This window comes from Gobio gobio (genome assembly GCF_949357685.1).
Source record: "Gobio gobio genome assembly, chromosome: 23".
NCBI lineage: Eukaryota > Metazoa > Chordata > Actinopteri > Cypriniformes > Gobionidae > Gobio > Gobio gobio.
The window spans coordinates 28519819-28542735 of NC_137119.1; the positions used below are offsets into that span (position 1 = coordinate 28519819).

General features: G+C 37.9%; 3 protein-coding genes across 7 annotated transcripts in view; 1 reads left to right on the plus strand and 2 right to left on the minus strand.

Moving 5' to 3' along the window:
• rps6ka3b (ribosomal protein S6 kinase, polypeptide 3b) overlaps nucleotides 1-1017 on the minus strand; it is a 56283-nt gene extending 55266 nt beyond the window's left edge. Inside the window, exon 1 of one of the 2 annotated variants that reach the window (XM_079806616.1) lies at nucleotides 620-1017. In XM_079806616.1, the coding sequence (XP_079662742.1) occupies nucleotides 620-682 (63 nt within the window). In that variant the 5' untranslated portion in view covers nucleotides 683-1017. The remainder of the gene's footprint in view (nucleotides 1-619) is intronic. The other variant, XM_079806617.1, reaches the window with a different exon arrangement.
• Nucleotides 1018-1637: 620 nt separating this feature from the next.
• pdha1b (pyruvate dehydrogenase E1 subunit alpha 1b) lies at nucleotides 1638-7664 on the minus strand. Of its 3 annotated transcripts, XM_079806543.1 has the most exons (12): nucleotides 7517-7664; nucleotides 6986-7006; nucleotides 6421-6489; nucleotides 6144-6317; nucleotides 5935-6061; nucleotides 5331-5422; nucleotides 5168-5260; nucleotides 4937-5092; nucleotides 4728-4799; nucleotides 4559-4626; nucleotides 4263-4371; nucleotides 1638-3132 (listed from the first exon to the last, which is right to left on the minus strand). In XM_079806543.1, exons 1-12 carry the CDS (start codon nucleotides 7571-7573, stop codon nucleotides 2968-2970), a joined length of 1203 nt encoding a protein of 400 aa, XP_079662669.1. In that variant the 5' UTR covers nucleotides 7574-7664; the 3' UTR covers nucleotides 1638-2967. The 3 variants fall into 3 exon arrangements, with proteins under 3 accessions (XP_079662669.1, XP_079662668.1, XP_079662670.1); XM_079806542.1 differs by having other exon boundaries at nucleotides 4937-5260; XM_079806544.1 differs by lacking the exons at nucleotides 6986-7006; nucleotides 7517-7664 and having other exon boundaries at nucleotides 4937-5260; nucleotides 6144-6324; nucleotides 6421-6485.
• A 1441-nt stretch (nucleotides 7665-9105) lies between these two features.
• Nucleotides 9106-19804, plus strand: ythdf3 (YTH N6-methyladenosine RNA binding protein F3). Of its 2 annotated transcripts, XM_079806873.1 has the most exons (5): nucleotides 9106-9464; nucleotides 9821-9845; nucleotides 10410-10489; nucleotides 11263-12924; nucleotides 18175-19804. In XM_079806873.1, the coding sequence occupies exons 1-5, from the start codon at nucleotides 9441-9443 to the stop codon at nucleotides 18196-18198; spliced, it is 1815 nt and encodes a 604-aa protein (XP_079662999.1). In that variant the 5' UTR covers nucleotides 9106-9440; the 3' UTR covers nucleotides 18199-19804. The 2 variants fall into 2 exon arrangements, with proteins under 2 accessions (XP_079662999.1, XP_079662998.1); XM_079806872.1 differs by lacking the exon at nucleotides 18175-19804 and having other exon boundaries at nucleotides 9109-9464; nucleotides 11263-13931.
• The last annotated feature ends 3113 nt before the right edge of the window (nucleotides 19805-22917 follow it).

The following is a 22917-nucleotide window of genomic DNA, read 5'->3' on the forward strand; positions in this document are numbered from 1 at the left end:
AGAAATGTATTTAAACACTTTGAAATGTTATTTAACAACTGAAACTTGTTTAAACGCATTGCTCATCATGACTTAAAAATATGCATTACATCAGTTTAAAAAAAACAAAACTTTTTTGCAGCTTTATTTGTCAATGACCCTATATATAATAGCCCACACATACACACGTTAACTAAACTTATTAAATTCATCAGTGACAAGGCAAAGATTCCCACAGATGAACCGATTCATCATTCATCTGTCATCATCACTGCACCGGCATGAATCAGACTTGGATTCATGAGCATTATGTGGTCTCATTCATTAAAACTTTAGTCTCCATTAACAAAGCACAGTGAACAAGGTGAACTCATATGCTATTTACAAAGTAACTACAAGTCAAACAAATGTAAAAGGCCTTTGGAAAACGGGTCATTTTAAAAGCATTTAACGTTACGCACAGACATAACATAACACGGGTCATACTCTATAACCGCTAATCCTCCAACATCGGATATACAGATAAAGATCTGGAACAGGTTGTACAACAACGACAGAGAAACGACATCAAAAAACAGAAGTGGCGCTTTTATAATTAACATGTCAGTGATATAAACCTTCATATGCAGTGGACACTCACCTCACTCGCCGCACTGCCGATTGCCATCTTTCGCCAAGGGTCAACTAGTTGTGCCAGGGGCATCTTCACTTTTTGGACGTTGCTTGTTTTATGAATCAGATTCAAAAGAACAATTCTGAGCTACTTTGAAGAGATTATGCCTGTTTGTTTCCACGCTCTTGACACTGAGAGAGAAAGCTGGGAATCCGTTACGTGCGTAACGTATCCAAAATCGCCGCCACCTTTTCCTCCACTCACTTCTGTCAGTCAGTGCAGCGTTTCCATAGAAATAGAATGACCGTGCCCTGATCTCGCGCCAGTCGCCCTCTCTCTCTCTCTCTCGCTCTCTCTCTCTCTCTACGCTTTCCCTTTGACAGAAAAAAACACGTTCACGCGCTATATTCACTTCCGCTTCTTCCGGTATGACGCATGGGATTGGCTGGCATGCTTGTCAATCAATTAAAGAGGGCGGAGTTAAATCTGTGCGGCTCATCGTAGACGAACAGGTGAAAGAAGCGCAGTGCATTTGTCAAAGACACAAAGACTAGTTAATCAATAGGGTCACTCAGAAATATGATCTGTAAATATGATAATTATCTTTACCTATTCATCGAATTATGGAAATATAATGCTTTATTTCCTCTCTACAAGAAAACCTAAATTAAAATAAGCTTATCATCAGTTTATTCGTTATTTCTACTATTTATTCCAATTGACAATATATCTATTTTGCTTTCATTAAATCCACTATGGACCCCATTTTTTTAATCCAGCGTAATAAGTGTTGCTCGTCAGTGTGTGCTGATTCATCATCAGCCATCATAATCTTTGCCATGATATGACATTGTAATGTACGTAAGAATGTAGGCTACCCCCCATCTACCTTGTGATTTGACACTTTATTCACGTCGTAGGTGGAGAGTGCGACACCTGCTGGTGAGTCTATTATTATGAATATGATCATTCCTCCTGCGTGATTCAGTGACTCAGGACTTTGCATTCTATCGAGCGAGCAAAATGAATGAACTGACGCAAATATAAGTCAAATTATTGCATATTTATTAATTCCATTCTTAGTTACATGTATAAATGTATACATGGTTCGCTCCCCATTAAACACATTTTAGTGCAATTTCAAAACAACTGTGCATAAGCTTATACACGGGTTTCCTGTTTACAAACATTACAGGGTGCGTGCGCATCCTGGAGGCAGAAAGACAGATCGCTCAGCTGGTCCGCTACTGCAACAACCTTAAGTATTGAAGCTTTCCTTATTGTTTGTATATAACTGCGGACTCAATAAAACGTGATTTTAGTTGGATCTGTTTGTCTGTCTTTAATTTTGCAGTGTTGCTGTGATACATGTAATAACAAAAATATTTTTTTGGCAAACGCATGCTTCCCCCTAGGTATGTTAAACATCAGGCACCCAGCACTGGCTCTGTTGGTACAATTAACCACGCAGCAACTCCTTGGCATTTTGACTTACAGACACGCCGCTAGTAACCTACAACACGAGAGGTTTCTTCTTTCTGCCTCTCGGGTGCGTGCGCAAGCAGTGATGACGTCGCCGAGAAATCCATGTATAGTATTAATTTTGGTACTAATTGTAATTAAGCCTTTAAAATACTGTAAAATGACCAATGAATTCATAATTCAAGAAATTAGAAATTACTATGGACATAAGAATAATATAATCTGTATAATCTTTTCCAATATTAATACGTTTGATTCAGAGACCATGTGCCCTTTGATTTTTTCTCATTTACAGATAAAGATGATGCCCATTATTTGTTATATATATTTCCAATATTGCTCTATATGGACCCTTTTCACATTTCCAGGTTTCTCAGAAGCGGAAGTCATCATAGTTGGGTAAACTTCTATAGTGGTGAACAGGAGACGACAGCAAATATCCTTTTTGTATTCCCATTTGCTCCAATAGCAAAATAAAAATGTCATGACAGCGTTTCCATGACTTTACAAAAAATAAACAATATATAGAGAGATTGATTACATTGGTTAGAAGAATTTGCCATTTACTGCCAAGGTAATATAGCACAAAGTGTAGCGTTATAAATGTGTATTACATTTTTTTAAAATGTAAATATGAAAAACTAGTTTTGCGATGTTGATAACTGGAAACGCGTCAATGCAGTCTGTGAAAAGGGTCCATTGATTCCTGTATTTTATGTCTTTCCTAATGAATTAACAGTCTGCAAAACTAATTTCTAAAAAAAAGCTGTGATGTAATGTAGCCTAATTATGACTTTATGGATAAAGGTTTCATCCATCTTTTTGTGCGTATAGGTTTAGGAACAGAGCTCCTGTACTATCAGGGATGAAGTGCTGAATCATCAGCAGGCTCCTTAGCTCATGGATTTCAGCCTCGTCCAGGGGTTGGTGCCTCTGACCTCTAAGGGTGCATCGTTGTAGAAGATGTGGTTGCACAAATCCTCCAGTGGGGGCTCTGGATCAGAGGTAGCAAACTGTGTTGCTTCTTCTATCTCCTTACGAATCTCTGCATCAATGTCCTGTTGTGATTCCAACAACATCAGTTAAAAATCTACTCCCTAGCTTCCTAGGTCATGAACCAGCTAAGTTTTTACAGTCTATGGTCGTGAAGCAGTGTATCATGTACACACGAATTCAGGCACTGGTAAGGACAGTGACCTTGGCTCACTACACATTGGGACATTGATGACTCTATTTCCAGTGACATGACAACGTCCTCATTGTACAACATCATATACTGTTATTTATGAACAACTGCAGAACAGATCTTTGTTATACATGTAATGTTGGCTAGATTATGTTCATTACCTGGCTGATGATGTAGGTTTATGCTGACAGTTGGCTCATGTGATTTCGCACTTTAGAACTTCTGTTAAGAGAACATTGTGAGCATCGATACTCCCTGGTTTTCATGGTGCATTGTGGGACTTCTTATGGAGCAAACATTTTAGTGCACTGGAAGGATTTTGCGACTGAGACAGCCCTTAAAATGGCTCCCCGACTACCCTGACTACTGAACTAGGGAGCTGATTGAGACACACCCAATGTATCACAGTGTATCATTTCTTTTGAATGAAATTAATTTACTGTATTTTTATTTCAATAATATTTATTCTTTAATATTTTGTACTTTGAGAGGATTAAATGGTACTAAACAATATTCAGATCTAAATTATACACCATTTATTTCTACATAAAAACAAATATTAGTAAAAAAATATATAATTTCATATTATTTTCTAAGAATACTGTGTTTAAGTAAATAAATCAGATTGGTGCTATATAGTTGGAGAAATAAAGAAAATCATACGTTATATCATATATGTGTGTGTGTGTGTGTGTGTGTGAGTGTATATTCCCCAGTTGCTTCTAAGAGTATTTATAGGCATTACTAATTACTTACTTTTATTAGGTTTTACATTTGGATATACAGTATATTTAGACATTATCAAAGATATTATCATTTCCTATAGTGTTTATTTTTGACCGTACAGATCAGAAGTGTTCTTTTTTGTGTATTCATATAGCAAATGTCACAAAAGTCACCATTTTTGGCACCATTAGATTACATTTTTAAAAATTAAAAGGTTTGTTCATATCTTGATAAAATAAAGAGTGCACTAGACAAAAAGAATGATGCATGAAGTACCTTGATCTCCTCCACACTAGCCATGTTGCTACTAATCATTCGGTCCTTCAGCATAGAGATGGGGTCACTCTTACTGCGAACTTCCTGGATCTCTTCACGTGTGCGATAACTAAGGGCAGAAGAAAAGCACTGATTGAAGGTACAGCGATTAGTGAGCTCACTGAAATGATGTGCAAACTAACTAAAACTAAGGAAAGAATGTGATTATGGAGGCTAGCAGGTGAGGACTGGGTTTTAAACGAGCCGAGGAAGGATGAGCGCCTGCCACAGGGGGAAAGGTTGAGGGTCAACCTCACCTGACCCCAGGATCACTCATGCTGTGGCCATGGTAACGATATGTCTGGAGCTCCATTAGAATGGGACCCTGGAGAGCACAGGCCAAATATTTGCCCACCAGTCACAAACTAGCCCTTGCTTAAAAATATAAGCCCTACTTAACTTGTTAAGCAAGTAAAACATGTTTACCTTTCCAGATCTGCAATAATCTGCTGCAAACCTGGTTGCCTCTCTCACACCGAGAACATCCATACCATCCACCTGGAGAAAACAAAAAATAGGGCTTGAAAGGGCTTATTTGCTCACATGTGCCTTTTATGTACATCTGTAAAAAAAGCACTGGTGAATATAAAAAAAGGGTGAGGCATCTAGAAAAACTAAACAAAGAAAAGAGTCACCCTCAATCCAGGAATGTAGTCTCCTCTTTTGTAATAGTCTGTGCTGGCTGAGGCCCGTTCCACTGATGTCCCCATGCCGTATTTATTATTCTCACAGATGAAAATGCAGGGGAGTTTCCACAAAGCTGCCATGTTAAATGATTCAAAGATCTGGCCCTGATAAGGGGACACATCAGATAAAGCATTATTTTGTTCAAACATGTGAGCGCATGCGGCGGAAGTTTCTCTCACCTGATTAGCAGCTCCGTCCCCATACAGAGTGACACAAACCTCGTTCTTACCCTGATATTGGCATGCCAGGGCCACACCTGCCCCAAGAGGAACCTTCCAAACAGATTTGGATTAAGAAATGCTTGATGTAATGTTGTAGTAAACTATAATGCATGCATCTCACCTGGGCACCAACAATACCATTCCCACCGTAGAAATTCTTGGCATACATGTGCATAGAGCCGCCCTTCCCTTTGGCAACACCACCCCTTCGACCTGAAATGGATTGTGAACATATTCAGATTAGTGCTGGTTATTGATATACATTTATAGATTTGAATCCATTTTGTTTATGTAAGAAATTCTCTCTCAGCTATTGCTGTAAATTATGTAAAAAAAAAAAAATCAACAGGAGTTCAACTGTACTAAATATAAGCACTATCAAAAACTACTTTGAAAGTTTGGAGTCAATACGATTTGTTTTATGCTCTTATGCTCATTGCTCACCAAGGCTACAGTAAAGAAAATGTGAAATTATGAACTGTTCTCTTTTAATATGTCTTAAAATGTAATTCATTCCTGTGATGGCAAAGCTGAATTTTCTTCAGTCTTTTTCATTCATTGAGTTAATTCAGAGAAGGATTCATTAGAGTACAGGATCGTTCTTGGGATTTTATGAATTGAGACATGAATTGTCAAATGCAGATTGCATAAGTTTGGAAAAAACAAATTTTTGCCAAATTCAGCCCTGCAGGATTTAAATGCATCTTTATGGAGGAAGTCCCCACCTGTGAGCTCTGCCATGATCTCTTTCACAGGCACACCTCTGGTGTAGGTGTAACCATGAGCCCTATATGCCGTGATCACATGATCCTTGGGATTGATACCAGCCTCAATGCCTACAGCACAGGCTTCCTGAGAGGTAACGAGAAGACAAATCAATTGACGTTGACTGTGTATGTGTGTAAACAGACTACGGCATTCAGATTTGTATTACCTGGCCATCATACAGGTGACAGAAGCCTCGTATGATCTTTTGCTTGTAGAGCTGATCTGCCTTCAGCTCCATGCGTCTCATGGTCTGCATAGTGCGGTAGTACCTGAGTCCATCCTCTCTAGTGAGCACCGTCTGCACTGAAGGGCCTTCATCCAAGTGATGAAGGTCACACCTCTAAAAACTGAACAATGTTCTACTTTTTTCTTGAATTAACAAATGTTTTTTTTTTGGGGGGGGGGGGGGGGGGGGGTGCTTTAAGCTAATATGACAACTTTACCTTGATGTCAAAGCTGGCCTGAGGTGTGAAGTCTGCAAAAGAGCGTGATGATACCACCACTCTGGAGCCCTGGAGAAGAGTGGAGTGCAGTAATAAAACTACGACAAAGCATTTTAAAACAGAGATACTGGAAAAAATGCATTTAATTTGACAAGAATCTTGAGATACTGAAGGCCATTCTGTGGACCCACAGCGAAATACTGTGAAACACTAATGTACCTACAATAAACACACTAGGGTCAGTTAGATTAATTTTAATATAACTCTGATTGTATTCGTCTGAAAGAAGAATGTCATATACACCTGGCTTGAGGGTGAGTTAATCATGGGGTAATTTTAATTTTTTGGGTGAACTATCCCTTTAAAATGTGTAACAAATGACACATGATTCAAAGTAAACAAAACATTTTTGATCTAGCATGAATGCTAATACAATCCAACTGATTTAAGACAAATACACTTTTGCTATTATTGATAACAATATCCTGTGGCACTAACTAATTCTAGGGTGGTTGAGCTGGTGTTGCTGGATCACACGAAGTTAAGAAGTAAGTCCAAATCTTACCTCTGACACTGTCTGGGCAGCCTATAAAACAACCAAAAAGATACAAATCATTAATGGGGCTAACTGCACTGTATACATTGTTTACATTACTGAATTAACTGTATTATAAATAAAGTATAAAGATAATCATATAGATAGCAGAAAGACTATATCAGAAAAAGACCACAACATGGTCCATAATGACATCCATGTCAGAACAAACATATTATATCAATTCTCGTTTCAATATATTACAGTTGGACTGTACCACAGGCTGTGAATGGCTAAAAATAAACTCTTATGATAAGTTAACAAACGAAAGAGTGAACAAATCAGGGCAGACTCTGCCATTTTAATAAAATACGATCAGTTCAGTGAAATTAATTTGCATTTACTGTACATCATCTGCAAGGTCGATGAGCCTATATAGAGATCTAGTTTAGCCTCTTGTAAATCTTTTAATGCCTCTAAGCTAAACAGAGCTTGAATCTTTCAATGCCTCTGTCTCTTTAAAAGCAAACAGATAAGCAAACAGATACTTATGATACCTACATTTATTTTGGCACCGCCCTTGAATGCGTTTGCAATTACTGTCAGCATGTTCTGCATGCTCCAAACCCAAGGCTGAGTGAGCAGGAGTGTGTTTCAGGACTGGAGGATCAACAGCACACAGTGAGCTGAAGCCAGAAACACCCACACTAGCTAGCTCAGGATGGCTGAGGATTTGACTATACTGTTTCAAGAATTAAAGTTCAGCTTAATTTTGCACAGCAACAGCAACAATAAAATGAAAAATAATGAATACAAATGTAAATAATACATATAAAAGTAATATAACAACATATTTGTATATTAAGCTTATTTATAATAATATGATGGCCCCAGCAAATCTTTGTGGAGTTCCCAAAGGCAAAACATTTAGATTTTTTTTATGTTAGCTTAAAATTAAAAAATAATCAAATAATGATAGATAGATAGATGATAGATAGATAGATAGATAGATAGATAGATAGATAGATAGATAGATAGATAGATAGATAGATAGATAGATAGATAGATAGATAGATAGATAGATAGATAGATAGATAGATAGATAGATAGAGTTACACTTTTATCTTATAATTGTTAAAAATTATGTATAACATATAAATTAACAGATAGACACGGTATTCTTGGTGTATGCAAGTGCATTTACTATTTTTCTGATTGTTCTTTTGAGTTATAGGCAGTAACAGGACTTTTATTTTGAAGACTTGCAAAGCTCGTCATTTACGGTCATTATATTTTCCTGAAATAGAACAGTGCCACACAGCGGTAAAGAGAGGGTATAGCAGAATGTTGTTGATATTTTCTATTTCTCAGTCTCACCCACCTCTGTTTGGTTATGCACTCTAGTTTTTAAAACGCATAGACGTGCTTTCTGTATTATTGTGTAAAATGTTCATAATGATTTAATGATTAAAATAATGAACAACATTTACAGAGTAGAACTGTTCAATTAAAAATAAATAGGGTTTTATATTGTTATGTCATCCTCTAATTGTCTTTGCTTTAACATGTGAACAAAACATTATACTGTGGTCATATATACTGAACAATATATGAAGTCTCGTATAAAACGAATAAAATGTTTTTTAATGTAGGCCCATCTGGAATTTCTGAATAATATTAATAATTGAAAATATGCATTTTCAAAATGGTTCTGTCATTGAAATTAATATCACTTCCAAGCAGTTATAAAACTATATTTTGAGAGAAATGATCTGTTAGCTGAACACATTTAGCATGTATAAGTGTTTCTGAACTGTTTACATTTTTTTTATCAATGGTTTAAAAAAATTACAAATACAGCAGGGTACATTAGGGGGGAAAACAATAAAAATCTATAAAATAATAGATTAAATAAGAATATTAGTATTATTATTAACACATTTTACTGCTTAATATTGTTTTGGGTATTGTGAAACAAAGTAAAAACAAATGCTTATTTCCCCCATAAAAATTATATTATACAAATGATATATTATCCCTAATGATAAGACATGTAATAAGCGAAATAATCGAATGAAAGATGGGTTATATGTTGTACTGTTTGAAATAGCAGGCGCACGTCTCCTCTTTTACGTCAGCGGCGGAAGGTCAGTGCTCAAACGGAAGTGAGAGTCAGAGCCCATCCGCCATTGTGGAGCAGAGCAGGGGTAATATTCTCTCCAGACGTTACACAGTGTGTTAATGTTTCAGAATAACTTAAACACACCACACAGCCGCCAAGCTCCCCCAACCGTTTGACTTTCGCTGTCACTACCGCACGAAAGGACCGCTGCCGACCGTTTGAGACCGGGCGAGGAGATCAACGCCTGAGAAATACGCTGTGATTATAGGGCAACCCGGAGAGAGGAAAAATAACGCGAACCCGCAGCGGTGGCAGGAGAGACCGTGGACAGTCATAACAGCGATCAGCTCGGGCTCCCGGAGGATGTCTGCGACAACTGTCGATCAGGTACGCGAGACGGACACGCTTCCATCTATAAAACTTTATAAACATGATGGTGCACGTACAGGTAGTGGCTGTGTCTCAAACCATAGCTAGCTGCCTACCTAGACAACATTTTTGGGTTTCATTGGCGCGCTGGCACGAATAAACGTTCCAAAACAAACTAACGCTTAGGAAGGTACTTAATTTGGGTCTAAAACACAGCCAGAAGTCGCTTCTCTATAAACTGGGAGTCCTGGATATTTGATAGCTGTTCCTGCTAGGCCGAATTATTGTCTCCATGTTCTGTTCCTGATAAACTGGTGATCATAGTGTTTTTTCTCTCTCTTTGTCACCGTCTGCACACCTTGAACCCAAAAAAGAGACCTAAAGGACAAGGAAACAAAGGTATGTGATGCAAAGACTCGTTTTCTTCAGGCATGTCCACTTTTTAAAGGGACCCAAAAATGAACCTGTCACAAACTTGTATATCTTTCTTTCTTTTTTCTATGAAACCGGTTGTTATCCACAGACTGACACCCACACTCACCATTAACCTGCATTACATCTTTTTTTCTTGAAATGAAAGTGAATGTGAATGTCATTAAACCAAAGAAAGTCAAATGAACGTGGATGGTGAACTGTCCCTTTAAGGGTGTTTGGTTTACTGATGTGTTTCTCAGTCTCGCTTGTGTGGATTTATAAATAGTCACTTCTTCTGTGAATCATATTTTATGTAGTAGACCTAAGTAGTCCTAATGTTAATCTAGCTCTCTTTGTGACTTCAAAGTCCTGACAAGCAATTAACTGTATTTAATATTTAGAGATTTTCTTTTACCTTTTGTTCTTGCTTAGACATAATCGTTTCCCAATTGAATTTACTTGTGTAAAATTGCTGTCTCATTATTTCATATCAACATTGTGGTGTATTGAAGTAAAATTAACTGACACACACTTTGCACTTTTGTTTAGTGCAAAACGGTTCGATGCATCAGAAGGATGCTGTAAATGATGATGACTTTGACAATTATCTGAGCAGTCAGACAAATCAGGTGAGTTTCTGTCCTTATGCTGTCATATTAGTTATCTGTACTCTGAAAATTGTATTACTGCTGTTTTTTTTCTTCCATTTCAGTGTTACATTAAATTAAACTGCAGTTTATCTTTGTACAAATGTCTGAAAATTCTGTAACAAATCCCTGACCTCTTTCATATTTTATTATTGGTTAATATCTATAATTTATGTTCTGTCCTTTCAAATGTTTGAGGGTGGGGAGATTTAAAAAAAAAAAAGATTCTGAAAGAAATCTCTTGTGCTTCCCGATGCTGCATTTATTTGAACAAATACAGTACACATTGTAATATGAAAATATTATTACAATTTAAAATCAACTGTTTTATATTTTAATATATTTTAAAATGTAATTGATTCTTGTCATGGCAAAGCTGAATTTACAACATCATTACTCCAGTCTTCAGTGTCACATGATTCTTTAGAAATCATTCTAGATAATATGCTTATTTATCTTTTTTTTTTTTTTTTTTTTTTTTGTGGAAACTGATGCATTTATTCTTTCAGGATTCTTTGATTTTAATAGACACTTCAAAATAACAGCATTTATTTGAAATAGAAATCTTTAGTAACATTACAAATGTATTTACTGTCACTTTCAAACATTTTAATGTGCCCTTGCTGAATAAAACAACTTTTGAATGGTAGTGTGTTTATCACACTTTTTCACCTATTATGTTTTTGTCACATCTTTATTTAGCCATTGGTTCGTTACATAATCATTACTGACTTATCTTTAATTACACCCTACAGAGTAATAGCTACCCACCAATGTCTGATCCCTACATGCCCAGCTATTATGCTCCCTCTATTGGATTCCCTTATTCCTTGGGAGAGGCTGCTTGGTCCACCGCAGGAGACCCGCCTATGCCATACCTGACCACATATGGACAGATGAGCAATGGTGAGCATCACTTCATTCCCGACGGAGTCTTCAGCCAGCCTGGTGCTTTAGGCAACACGCCCCCTTTTCTCAGCCAACATGGATTTAACTTCTTTCCCGGAAATGCAGACTTTTCCACCTGGGGCACCAGTGGTTCTCAGGGACAGTCTACACAGAGCTCAGCATACAGCAGCAGTTACGGATATCCCCCGAGCTCGTTGGGCCGGGCCATTGCTGACGGACAGGCCGGATTCGGCAGTGACACGCAACTTAGTAAAGTTCCAGGGCTCAGTAGTATTGATCAGGGAATGGCCGGGCTCAAGCTTGGCTCCGACATGTCGGCCGTTACGAAAACAGTCGGGTCACCTTTAGGAGGGACGCCAGGTATGAGTAGCATGGCTGCCAACAGCATGCCGCCTGTCAGCTGCTCCGCACCAAAACCCACATCGTGGGCAGCCATCGCGAGAAAACCCGCAAAACCACAGCCCAAGCTGAAGCCAAAGCCCAATATGGGTTTGGGAAGCGGCCCCACGATCCCTCCACCGCCGATAAAGCATAACATGAACATTGGTACCTGGGAGGACAAAGGCTCCATTACCAAACCCCCTCTAGCGCAACAGATGCTGCCCCCTCAGCCGTTGGTGCAGCAGCAACTCTTGGCCCAACCTCAACCCATGCTGCAGAGTCCAATGCCTCCTCAACCCCAACACCAACACCAGCAGCTCCAGCTACAATCTCCTCAGCACCCTCAGCAGCTGCCTCCTGGTCCTCCCCACCCTCACCATCACCATCACTCGCAACCAGGTCCTCCGCAGCCCCTGCACCCATCTCAGGTGCAGAACCCCCCACCCCAAAATCGCTGGATAGCCCCTCGCAACCGAGGAACCACGTTTAACCAGAACAGCGGCATGGAGAACTTTGGCCTTGGGACGGGAGTCCCCATGAGCTCGTCACCTTCTTCTGGCGAGGTTCACCCCGTGCTGGAGAAGCTCAAAGCCCTCAACAATTATAACCCCAAAGACTTTGACTGGAACTTGAAAAACGGACGGGTCTTCATCATCAAGAGCTACTCTGAGGACGACATCCACCGCTCCATCAAGTACTCCATCTGGTGCAGCACAGAGCACGGAAACAAGCGCCTGGACGGCGCCTACCGCTCGCTCGGTGCCAAAGGTCCACTGTACCTGCTCTTTAGTGTCAATGGCAGCGGACACTTCTGCGGTGTGGCTGAGATGAAGTCAACCGTGGACTATAACGCCTATGCCGGCGTCTGGTCCCAGGATAAGTGGAAGGGCAAGTTTGAGGTAAAATGGATCTTTGTTAAGGACGTGCCCAATAACCAACTGAGACACATTCGCTTAGAAAACAATGACAACAAGCCTGTCACCAACTCCAGGGACACTCAGGAAGTGCCCCTAGAGAAAGCAAAGCAAGTGCTTAAAATTATTGCAACTTTCAAGCATACCACCTCAATCTTTGACGATTTTGCACATTACGAAAAACGGCAGGAGGAAGAGGAAGCAATGCGAAGGGTAAGCGCAGCTTTCTGCCACTCTTCACAATAGCAGAAAGCAAGCACTGCACCTTTAGATCTCGTAAACATTGTTATGTTTTAGGGCTGTCAGCATGTCCGTCTATTTCCAAAGGTAGGTTTTTTTAATAGAAACTCATTTCTAAGCCAGATTAGTCTTTAGTCTTTCTGTTTCTCTTTCTGCTGCCTATTATTGAAAAACAAGACAAAAAACGGTGCAGTCATAATTAGAAATGAAATGTCTGCGCTGGTAACTCAGTACATCATTCCTGGAGTTTATGTAATATGTTGTTTGTGTTTTATTGCTCAACATGGCTTGCTCATAACCCATTTCCCCTATATTTCAATTAACCAAACTGCTAAAGGCTCAGCATAGGTATTGTGAAATAAACAATGTTTAAAAAAAACAACTAAGAAGTCTCTGCCCATCTATTGACAAAAAGGCCGGTGTCGAGCGGTGACGCCAATCAGTGTCTCTGCTCAAACAGCAGGCAGATGTCCCATTAATAGATTGGACTTACATCATTTCCTGCCTAACCAACACAAATAATTGATGTCTGTGCCCATTACCTTGGCACCAGCTGCATTTTATCGGTTTATGCGAGTTATGAACGGCATTTAGATCAGATTTCACACGATTTGGGGGGTTTATCAGATCAGACTCTCAAGGATGAATGTCTTGCATTTGGACAAATGGAGTCATTTAACATTTTGTCCTATTAGAGTTGTTGGAACATGTTTGGCACTAGGTTTAACACCTACACTTAACTCATTGGCATGACTTTGTGCTAGTGTGATCATGTACTCACTTCAAAGAATTGGGAGTGACTCCCAAACTTGTGATGGTTGACATGGTAATAAGTTAACCAATACGTTTTGCCATCACATGCCCACAAAGAAAAAACATGAATACCAGCAGTCTAACTTTTTTAGTTTTAGATATTTTGACCAAAGCTACTAGAAATGTTTGAATTGTCTAGCAATTGTTAATAAACTCCCGCTGAGCAGAGTTCTGTGGTTTTTATGCATGTTAAGCTGCTGCTTTTATTCCTATAAATAACCAAATAGTGAATTGACTGAATTTAGATGCTACATGAATATGGCCTGTATGCAGCACTGCAACTCTATTAGCCTTATTACATCAGGATGTCATTTGTATTCAGCTGATTGAGTATTTGTCACTTATACAATATACTGTGCATCTTTATGTAAGCCACTACAGGATTGTTAGTCAAGAACAAAAATGGAAAAATTGCAATCAAAATGAAATCGCAATCAAAATGGCTTAATCAAGGTGTCTTGTTGGTTGTACTTGAACTAATTTAGCTTCTTTTCAAAACCGCATTTTATTTTTCTCCAAACCTCATTTTCTATCTATTTCATTATCTTGCCAATCACGTTTAGATTGCCAAAGTCATAATAAAATCAACTATTTAAATCAAAAAGGTCTCCAAGGCCTGTGGTTTAAATTGTGAAATCTAATGCTTGATTCATCTAATGAAGTGATTTGAATTTATGGCATAAAGCAGGGTATCTAGAAATTAAATAAATGAAACTATATATATATATATATATATATATATAAGAGCTGTGTGATTTATTTATATTTATTATAATCAGAAATGTCAGCCGTTTATTTAAGAATGATGAACTGATGACATAACTGTTATGTCAGTCTGCGAAAAAAATGATCCACTCACCAACTGTTAATTATGTTTGTAAACGCGCTGTCTATAATGTTATCAGTATTCATACATGACCCCTGATTTGGCTAACATTCCCTCACATTCATTCATGTTCACCGGCAAAGCAGTGGTAAGAAATGTTGATATATATATATATATATATAATTTTAAATTTAAATTTGTGCCCTTTGCCTATTTTTGCCCAGTAAGCCTTGCCTCTTTATGCTAGCTGTACATTTAACTGGTTTATGTATTGAAATATACAGTATGTTAAGTTGTTTCTCAGCTCGTCAAGATAATAACATGGTCATTTGATCATTTCATCCGTCCCTCGCACTTTGTAACAAACCCTTCCCTCGCGGGTCAAAATCACCCAAAGCCCTAAAATTATACTTAACTTTTTCTTTGTCCAAAAAGCTTATTTTATTTCATTTTGATATTTTTTCTATTTTTTAATGCATTTTTTTTTTACCTTTCTAAATTACTAGATTTTAGCAATACATAATAAATAAATAGTAATTTAAGCACGTATTTAAAATTCTTTCAACTTCAATTCAAAATAACTCACAATTTCATGCATAACCCTTTTAATTCAGCTCAAAATATCTTGCGTTGGGTGTCTTTGCTGACCTCTGGTGGAAAAAAGAACATATTTCATGACTCTTGCCGCTAGATGCCCTTATAGCTCTATATGGAGTCAGTTTCTTAGTAGACACTAGACTAGTTTTAGCATTCCATTCATTTCTATGGGTGTCAAATTGACCCCTCGAGGGAGGGATTTGGGACACAAAACTCCTTGAATCCAGTCCATTTCAAAGTCTTGGACCACTCAGATGAACTCTCAAATTAAAATGTTTATTTAAAAATTTGATTTGGGTCAAAATGACCCGAGGAAAGGCTATGGGTTAAACTGGGTTAATCTATGATGTGGTTTCAGCATAATTCAGAAGCAAGATTTCAGTTACTTGATGGCATTGTAGAAATACCCTGTTCACAAGCATATTTGTCGCCCATGATTAATTTATTCTTCAATCAAATGTCCAAAAGGGGTTACTAAGTAAGTGAGTAATATTCAGATGTTCATATAGCAGCCATCATGTGAGGTTTCCACTTCGATGTAGAATCAAATGTCTTAAATGACTGAGGTCTGTATCTCCTGTGAACATTTACTCACTTCTTTAAAAATGAAGGGAGGAGTGTTTCTTTTAGGTGTCATTTTCAAATAATAACACTATTTCTCATAAATTGCTTACAATTGCAGTAAGCAATGTATGAGAGCGGGTTAATATTTGAAATTGACACCCAAAAGAAACACTTAATTGCTCCGCCCCCAAAATAATGAACACGCTATGCAAAGACTAACAGCTGGAGCATCAGACAGCTTGCGCAAGTATGAATGAGTCAGCTGTGATTCAGCAACAAAATATCTTGGTTCTGTGAAACATAGGAAAAACCAATGTTAAGGCCCTGATATACTTCAAGCCAAATCGAAGACCTGATGTGGTGTCATTTCGAACAAAATCAGGCCGAAACGAAGCACGTTTTGTGTTCGATTTGGGAGTCGAAACAGCTTGCCAAAGCATACCTTCTGGAGAAAATCGCTCTGGCTGGTAAAAACCTTCAAACTACCATTGGTCTGTGGCGATTACATTAATAGGTAGGTGTTTGCTGAGGCTCCGCCTTCTTTGACATAGAAATCTTCTATATTGACATGGTTCATTTCTTCTATTCAGTCCGTCGAGGTCAGATGCGGGTAAAAACATAGAACACACTGGAGCATAATAATTCTAATTGGACGAGACACTGATGCTGTTTTTTCATGTTTAATACTGTAGAACTGCTTACTTTTAAAGGTGCAGTGTGTGATTTTTAGCGGCATATAGCGGTGAGGTTGTGAATTGCATTGCCCCCCTCCCCCTTTTGGAGCATACACAGAAGCTTCGCCTTCGGAGAGAGCAGAAAGTAGCAAGTAGAGAAGTTTGTCCGCTTAGGGCTACTGTACAAACATGACGGCGTAAGGGGTCATGTTTTACTGTAAGGGGACCCGCGGTGTATGGAGATAGAAATGTCTCATTCTAAGGTAATAAAATAACAGTACATTATGTAAGGCCTTTAAACTCCACCGAAAATATAGTTATGTATATTATATTGCATTTCTGTCAATAGATCCTCATAAATACTACACACTGATTGTATATTGTATACAGTTATATATAAATGTGACATGACTGCAAATATCCACATCACTAGGATCAGATGCTTTCTTAGCTGCTGCTTTCTCACAGCTGTCATTGTAGTTATTCATTTTGTTATTGAGAGGAAAGCGCACAGCGCATATTAACATAGTCATTTAACGCCATTCTCAGCAGTGTGGGCAATGTCGGGATGTACCGCTGGTCACGGGTTTCAAAATTCTTTTTACCCCAAGCAAAAAACTTTGCCGTGAGTATATCAGGGCCTTTACTCATGTATTGAGTAATACGTGAGTAAATCTAACGTCTCTCCAGCGCTGAAAAGCTTTCCAATATTAAGGCGAGCCCTAGCTCTTGACTCATTTGTAGCCCTTAAAAATAAGGGATGTACTGAAAAAATAGGGATGCACTGAAATGAAAATTCTGGGCCGAAACCGAAAATTCTGGATGCACTTGGCTGATAACTGAAAATGCTTTTTTTTTTTGTATAATTGTATTTATAGTAGACTTTAGTGAAAATCAATTATTTTAATCATGCTGAATTTTAAAAAATACTGTGTGGTCGGTGGATCGGTCCAACCCACTTTGTTTTTTCTCCTATTTACACAGCCAAGATTATGTACAAAAACAATATTTTTTTGCAGCACACACAAAGAACAAACAGCTAGCAAAGATCACTAAATTGTTTGTTTGGGTGTTACATTTTCAACAGCGTTTCAATCGCTTACTGCACCTTTTAAGGGTGAAAAGTTTTACTCTCTGCATGTCAGATAGATCTAATCTGCCTCATACTGTTTGGAAACCACCGGCTGTGTCAGCAGTCCTGAAATTCTACCGTAGACTCATTTTACTGTTACATGCATCAATACAGCAAGCTTTTTTTGGACCTTGCAGATTTAGTAAACTTACATTTTTAGCTTAGAAGGTTTCTCAAAATTGCTCACTCTGTGACTCACAACATGCATGCGTTTTTCTGTCAGATTTCAAAATTTTTAATGTTGAGATGCCTAAATTAACTGTTAGCATATCAAATAATTAATTCCTTTGGACAAAATAATATAGAATTTTAAATATCCACCAATTTAAATGAAAATAGTTCTCAACTGATTTGAAGTGGCTAGAATTTTAATATCAGTTTAATAAGGTTATTTTATTGAATCGTGAGCTCAAGAAGCACAAGCCAAATCACAAGCGGAGAAGATTCTATTGATTTCCTGAGCAAGTGACATACCACAAATGTTTTTACACTAGTAAAAACACTTCCGTTTCATCCTCTGAGTTAACACAAACTGGCTTTTTAGATCTTCTTAATGGCTTCATGTTCCATTTAATCATCTAATTTTGTCTCTTTTCTCTCTTTGTCTTTTTTTACAGGAGCGAAATAGAAATAAACAGTAGGTTTACAGAGATCTCCTCGGTAGAACATCAACACTAATGATGTAGAACCTTAAATATTGTGTAACCTCAGAGGAAGAACGATGTACGAACACCTAATCAAGACAGTGGACTTTTCTGAGTCAACTTCTGATGGATCTGCCCTTAACGCTCAAGTCTCGCACGAAACGGAAAGCAAATCACTCACGTAAACTGTATCTTAAAGCACTTTCTTCTAAAAAGCTTCTACCAGTACCCTTAACTATCATTGGACAACTGTTTGGTATTAATTGACTAACCAGTGTAGCTGGTCCTGAGGATTTCAAATGTATTTGTAGGCTTATTGTTTAGTTTTTTTTTGTTTGTTTGTTTTTTTGTAAATCATTCAAATTTTAGCGCTCTATACATTTGAGCACACTCAGAGGAGACGAGAATTATGTATCCAAGGAAAGAAAAGTCTTTACTTGAATTTACGCGAAGCTGTAAGAAACGTAATTGAGGCGCGGAAGCTTGCGTCCCACTTGACTGAAACCCAAGTCATAATAACCACGTCCGATATTGTAGACTGACTCCACAGTAGCCCTTTCACCTTTGTGTATCAGCATCTATTTCTGTGTACCAAAAGATAATTTTGCAACTTGGTGCAGAACGACACCAGCCAATGCACATTTTTTGTTGTATTTTTGTTATTTTTCTTGCTATCTTGTAATTCAAAAGTGCATTTGTCTTAGGAGAAACCTGCTCAAAAATGCCATAAGTTCCTCTGAAGTCCATCATCCTCAGACGTAACCAGACCTGGTGTTCAGGAGAGCCTCTTTAACGCTTTTTTGGACTGATCAGGATTCTGATCTGCTGCTAATCGGGATTTAGTCCGAATTGCCGAAGCTCAGCGAGAATGTGACGGTTTTCTCCTATAGGTGACTCGCTAGCTAAAATAAACAATATACATGTTTAGCGATGCCACGCTTTGAGTTTTTCATTTCAGAATGTGCCGTTTACTTCTTTAATTTACGGGCACAAGATATTGTCCAAATTCGTATTGCATGAGAACTTTTGGTTTTGCTGTTTGCAAGTGTATATACTGAGCATTATTCAGAGGCCATGCAAATGAAACAATCTATTTAGGTCTTGAGTATATTGATTGATTGAATGTTAAAGAAATATTGTTGCTATGGCCTGACGTTACAGTCCGAATGTTTCCCCACTGGGGTCCAGAAGTGCAGGCTGCCAGTGTCTTGAGATCACACACTGTAAGACACGATCTTCTCAGAACATCTGCGAGTAATGCAAAGTAATTACAGTCTCTGCTATTTCCTGTTTGTTCACTGGAAGCTGCCTTCTCCACAGGCCACTTTAGGCTGATCTTGCTTTAGGGTGATGTGGGTAAGAAGAGCTGGACCCTGTGATGGGACAGGCATCACATCTGGGTTCACGTTCTACAGACGCGGGACGATGACACTGCTGCAAAAAGAGACGCCTTCCGCCCCCTTCCTCTGTGTGCTTTGGTTTATGGCCATGTTTGTATAGGTTACTGTAAATCAATGCTTCTTAATGATGCTGATGCTAACAGGTATGATGTGATTGATTAATCTGATTTGAAAAATAAATATAGATTTATGGAAACGTTCTGAAAATTGTCTTAACTGCAGCAGGTTTGTTTTTAATGTATCGCATGGCAGCATACCAGATCTAATCTTAAATGACAAAGTAAACCCGAGTTATAACTCCTTTCAATTGAGGGAACTGTTTGCCTCTATTCATTTAAGTTTAGAAACCAAAAGTAATGAGTATTGTGAATTCATTTCTTGAGTTCTAATTTCTATATGAAACTAAACTCCACTCAAACACTTGCGTTAATGAAAACTCAATAAAACGTAAATTCTACCATTTACTTGTTAGCTAGCTGTCTAGCATGCTAGATAGCGCACGTGCTACAGCAAAACAAAATATCACTACATCAGAAAGAGCAATTACTAGGCCACTTCTAAACAAAGTAGTGGTAATATGTATTTTACATTCCCTTGCTTATCCTTGTACTTAAGCACACAGGCGCTACTATTCAGCACAATGGTAATAACACAGGCATAACATAAACCCTTTAAAATCCCAACCTAACATAAACACTAACGGGGTATTCCAGAAAGCAGGTTATGTGACATATTTTGGTAGGCTATGTTTAAGAGTAAGTAAGCGGATAACCTTTTAACTTTCGGTTCCAAAAACGGAGGTAACTTTCAGGGTATGTAAGTAGCCATTGCAACTCACTCTCTGAACATAACCTGCTCCGGAACAGGTTATATTCCAGGGTTAGTTTGCTTATGAGGTATTCAGATGTGTTTTATATCATTAATATAGTTATCAATATAACCAAATGTGTTTCAGTTATATTATATATAATATTATATATTATTTCTAAAGAATTAGAATAAAAAATGATACGGTAATGTTTAAAATGTTAATTCAATTCATATATATTTATTATTTATTTGATCTCACACATGGATCTACATTCAATTAATTAGCAACAAACAATATACTCCTTATTCTCAGTGAATAAAGATTACTTAATAAATGAAGACATTGAAAAAATTAATGAATAACCACCAAATAGGTGGCGATGTGCACTAAGTGGGTTATGTAAATCGCAATTAAACAAAAGAAGAAGAAGGAAGTAGAATGGCGCGCTCTTTCTTTTTCTGTAGCGTCTGTTTCCATGGTGAATCATCGATTCGTTGCTTTGTTGAGAATGCCTTGTTGTGAGTTAACCGTGAACATACTCTGAGTTGTCTGAACTTACTCCCGCACTCATTTTTGGAACTAGCATACCCTGAGTAAGCAAGGTTTGGGTTAATCAACCGGGAGTTCAAGGTATGTGACGGTAAGTTAACCTTTCTTTCTGGAATCGGCTACCCCCCAAATCTCTCCCAACATTAATATAGTGCAAAACATATAAAATAACATTTAATTTCAACATTTATTTTCTTCACGGAGTAACGTTATGAATTAAGCAAACATGCTGGGAACTAAATATAGCTACGAAATGATTCAGTCGGAGCTACTTTTTTTCCTATTAAATGCAAAGAACTTTCAATAATATTCGAGGGAAATACGACTTAGGCATGCCAAATCACTTTAATTTTAGGGAAAACAAAACTAATGTAGCTAAATGTGCTGCAATATTAATGAATCTCATACAGATTTCACACACAAGTCTGAATGCAACATTTCCACATGGATTCGTTTGAGATGAGATTTAAACATTTGCCACGGGTTGATTTGGCCTATATTTTACCTGGAGTTGTGGGTAATGGATCATCCGTTAGGTGGCGCTATTGCTCAATACATTCTAGTGGCTGAGGTGCTATTGTGTTATACAATACTAGTCGGTATTCTTTTCCCCCTTAAAATCCCACACTTTCCTAATCAATATAAAATCTATATTGAGATGAGCAGATATAATCATATGTCTATGCCAGGGTCAGGTATTAACCCCCCACCCCAACATTGTAAAATAATAAGTTTATAACAGTATAGTGTTATAGTAGTAGTTAAAACAGTTAATATGGTTTATCAAAATAATAATTTTCTAACTTAATTAAAATGCTTAAAAACATGCAATCAATATGTAAACTGAAATCATTGTTGTTGACGTAAACTTTTATTTTTTGTGTGTGTGTGTGTGTGTGTGTGTGTGTGTGTGTGTGTGTGTGTGTGTGTGTGTGTGTGTGTGTGTGTGTGTGTGTGTGGATTATACAGCTCTTTAATTTTTTGGATAACAATTAATTATATCAATTAATACCTCCCAGTTTGTACATGTTATTTAGATACTATTTATTTAACAAAATGTGCTATTAAAGCCACATGATCCACTAGACTAGGTCTAACATCATATCTTCTCTTGGTTATCTTTTGCAAACCTGTATGTTACATAAGAGCGACATCAGTGAAAAGAAAATTACATTAAAAAGGATTCTGTTCCACTACCTGTAACAGAGTCTAGACAAGACAAGAGATGTTCTTGGTGATTCGGGAAGGGAGAGAGAGAGAGAGAGAGTGTGTGGCTACATGAACACGGTGACAAGGCCATGGTCGTTTAGGTGAAACGACAGAGCTTGTCTCTCGCCCAGAGCCCCTTCATCTTTAATCAGGCAATTACAACATGAACATAGCACTTGTTGTCCAATCTGCACCTTGGGTAAAGTCAATTAATGGTGGCTTGCCAAGAGAATCCCTTTGCGTGACATGGGACATTTCTCTTTGTGTGGTGCTGCTTTATAAAAAGTAGTAATTACTAAGATGGAGGCTTTGAATTAAGACCTTACCATGTTCACCGCATATGTATCAGTACACCCATCTGGCTCGAACTGCTAAACACTTTCTTTACTTTATTATTTTTTTTTTTAGGTGAGTTTGTACAACACAGTGCTATTAATAACCTTTGCTTCACTCCCTCTAATTGCCAGTTTGGCTCACAGGCATGAAAAGAACAAAGGCTGAATATGCAAATCATGGTTTTTATTTCAGCCTTTGTGCTGGCTTGGGGTTTCCTGGCCCTTGTTTTTGAGAAGTCGGATCAGATCACAGCAGGCCTCTAGAACTAAACATACATCTCAGATTAATCACAGCAAATCAATAGACCTGCACAACTGTGCTATGAACGTATGAAGTACTTGTCTTTAAAACATGTAAATGCATCACCAGAACATTTTGTATCATAATATGGGCATTTTCATGAGTGCATCT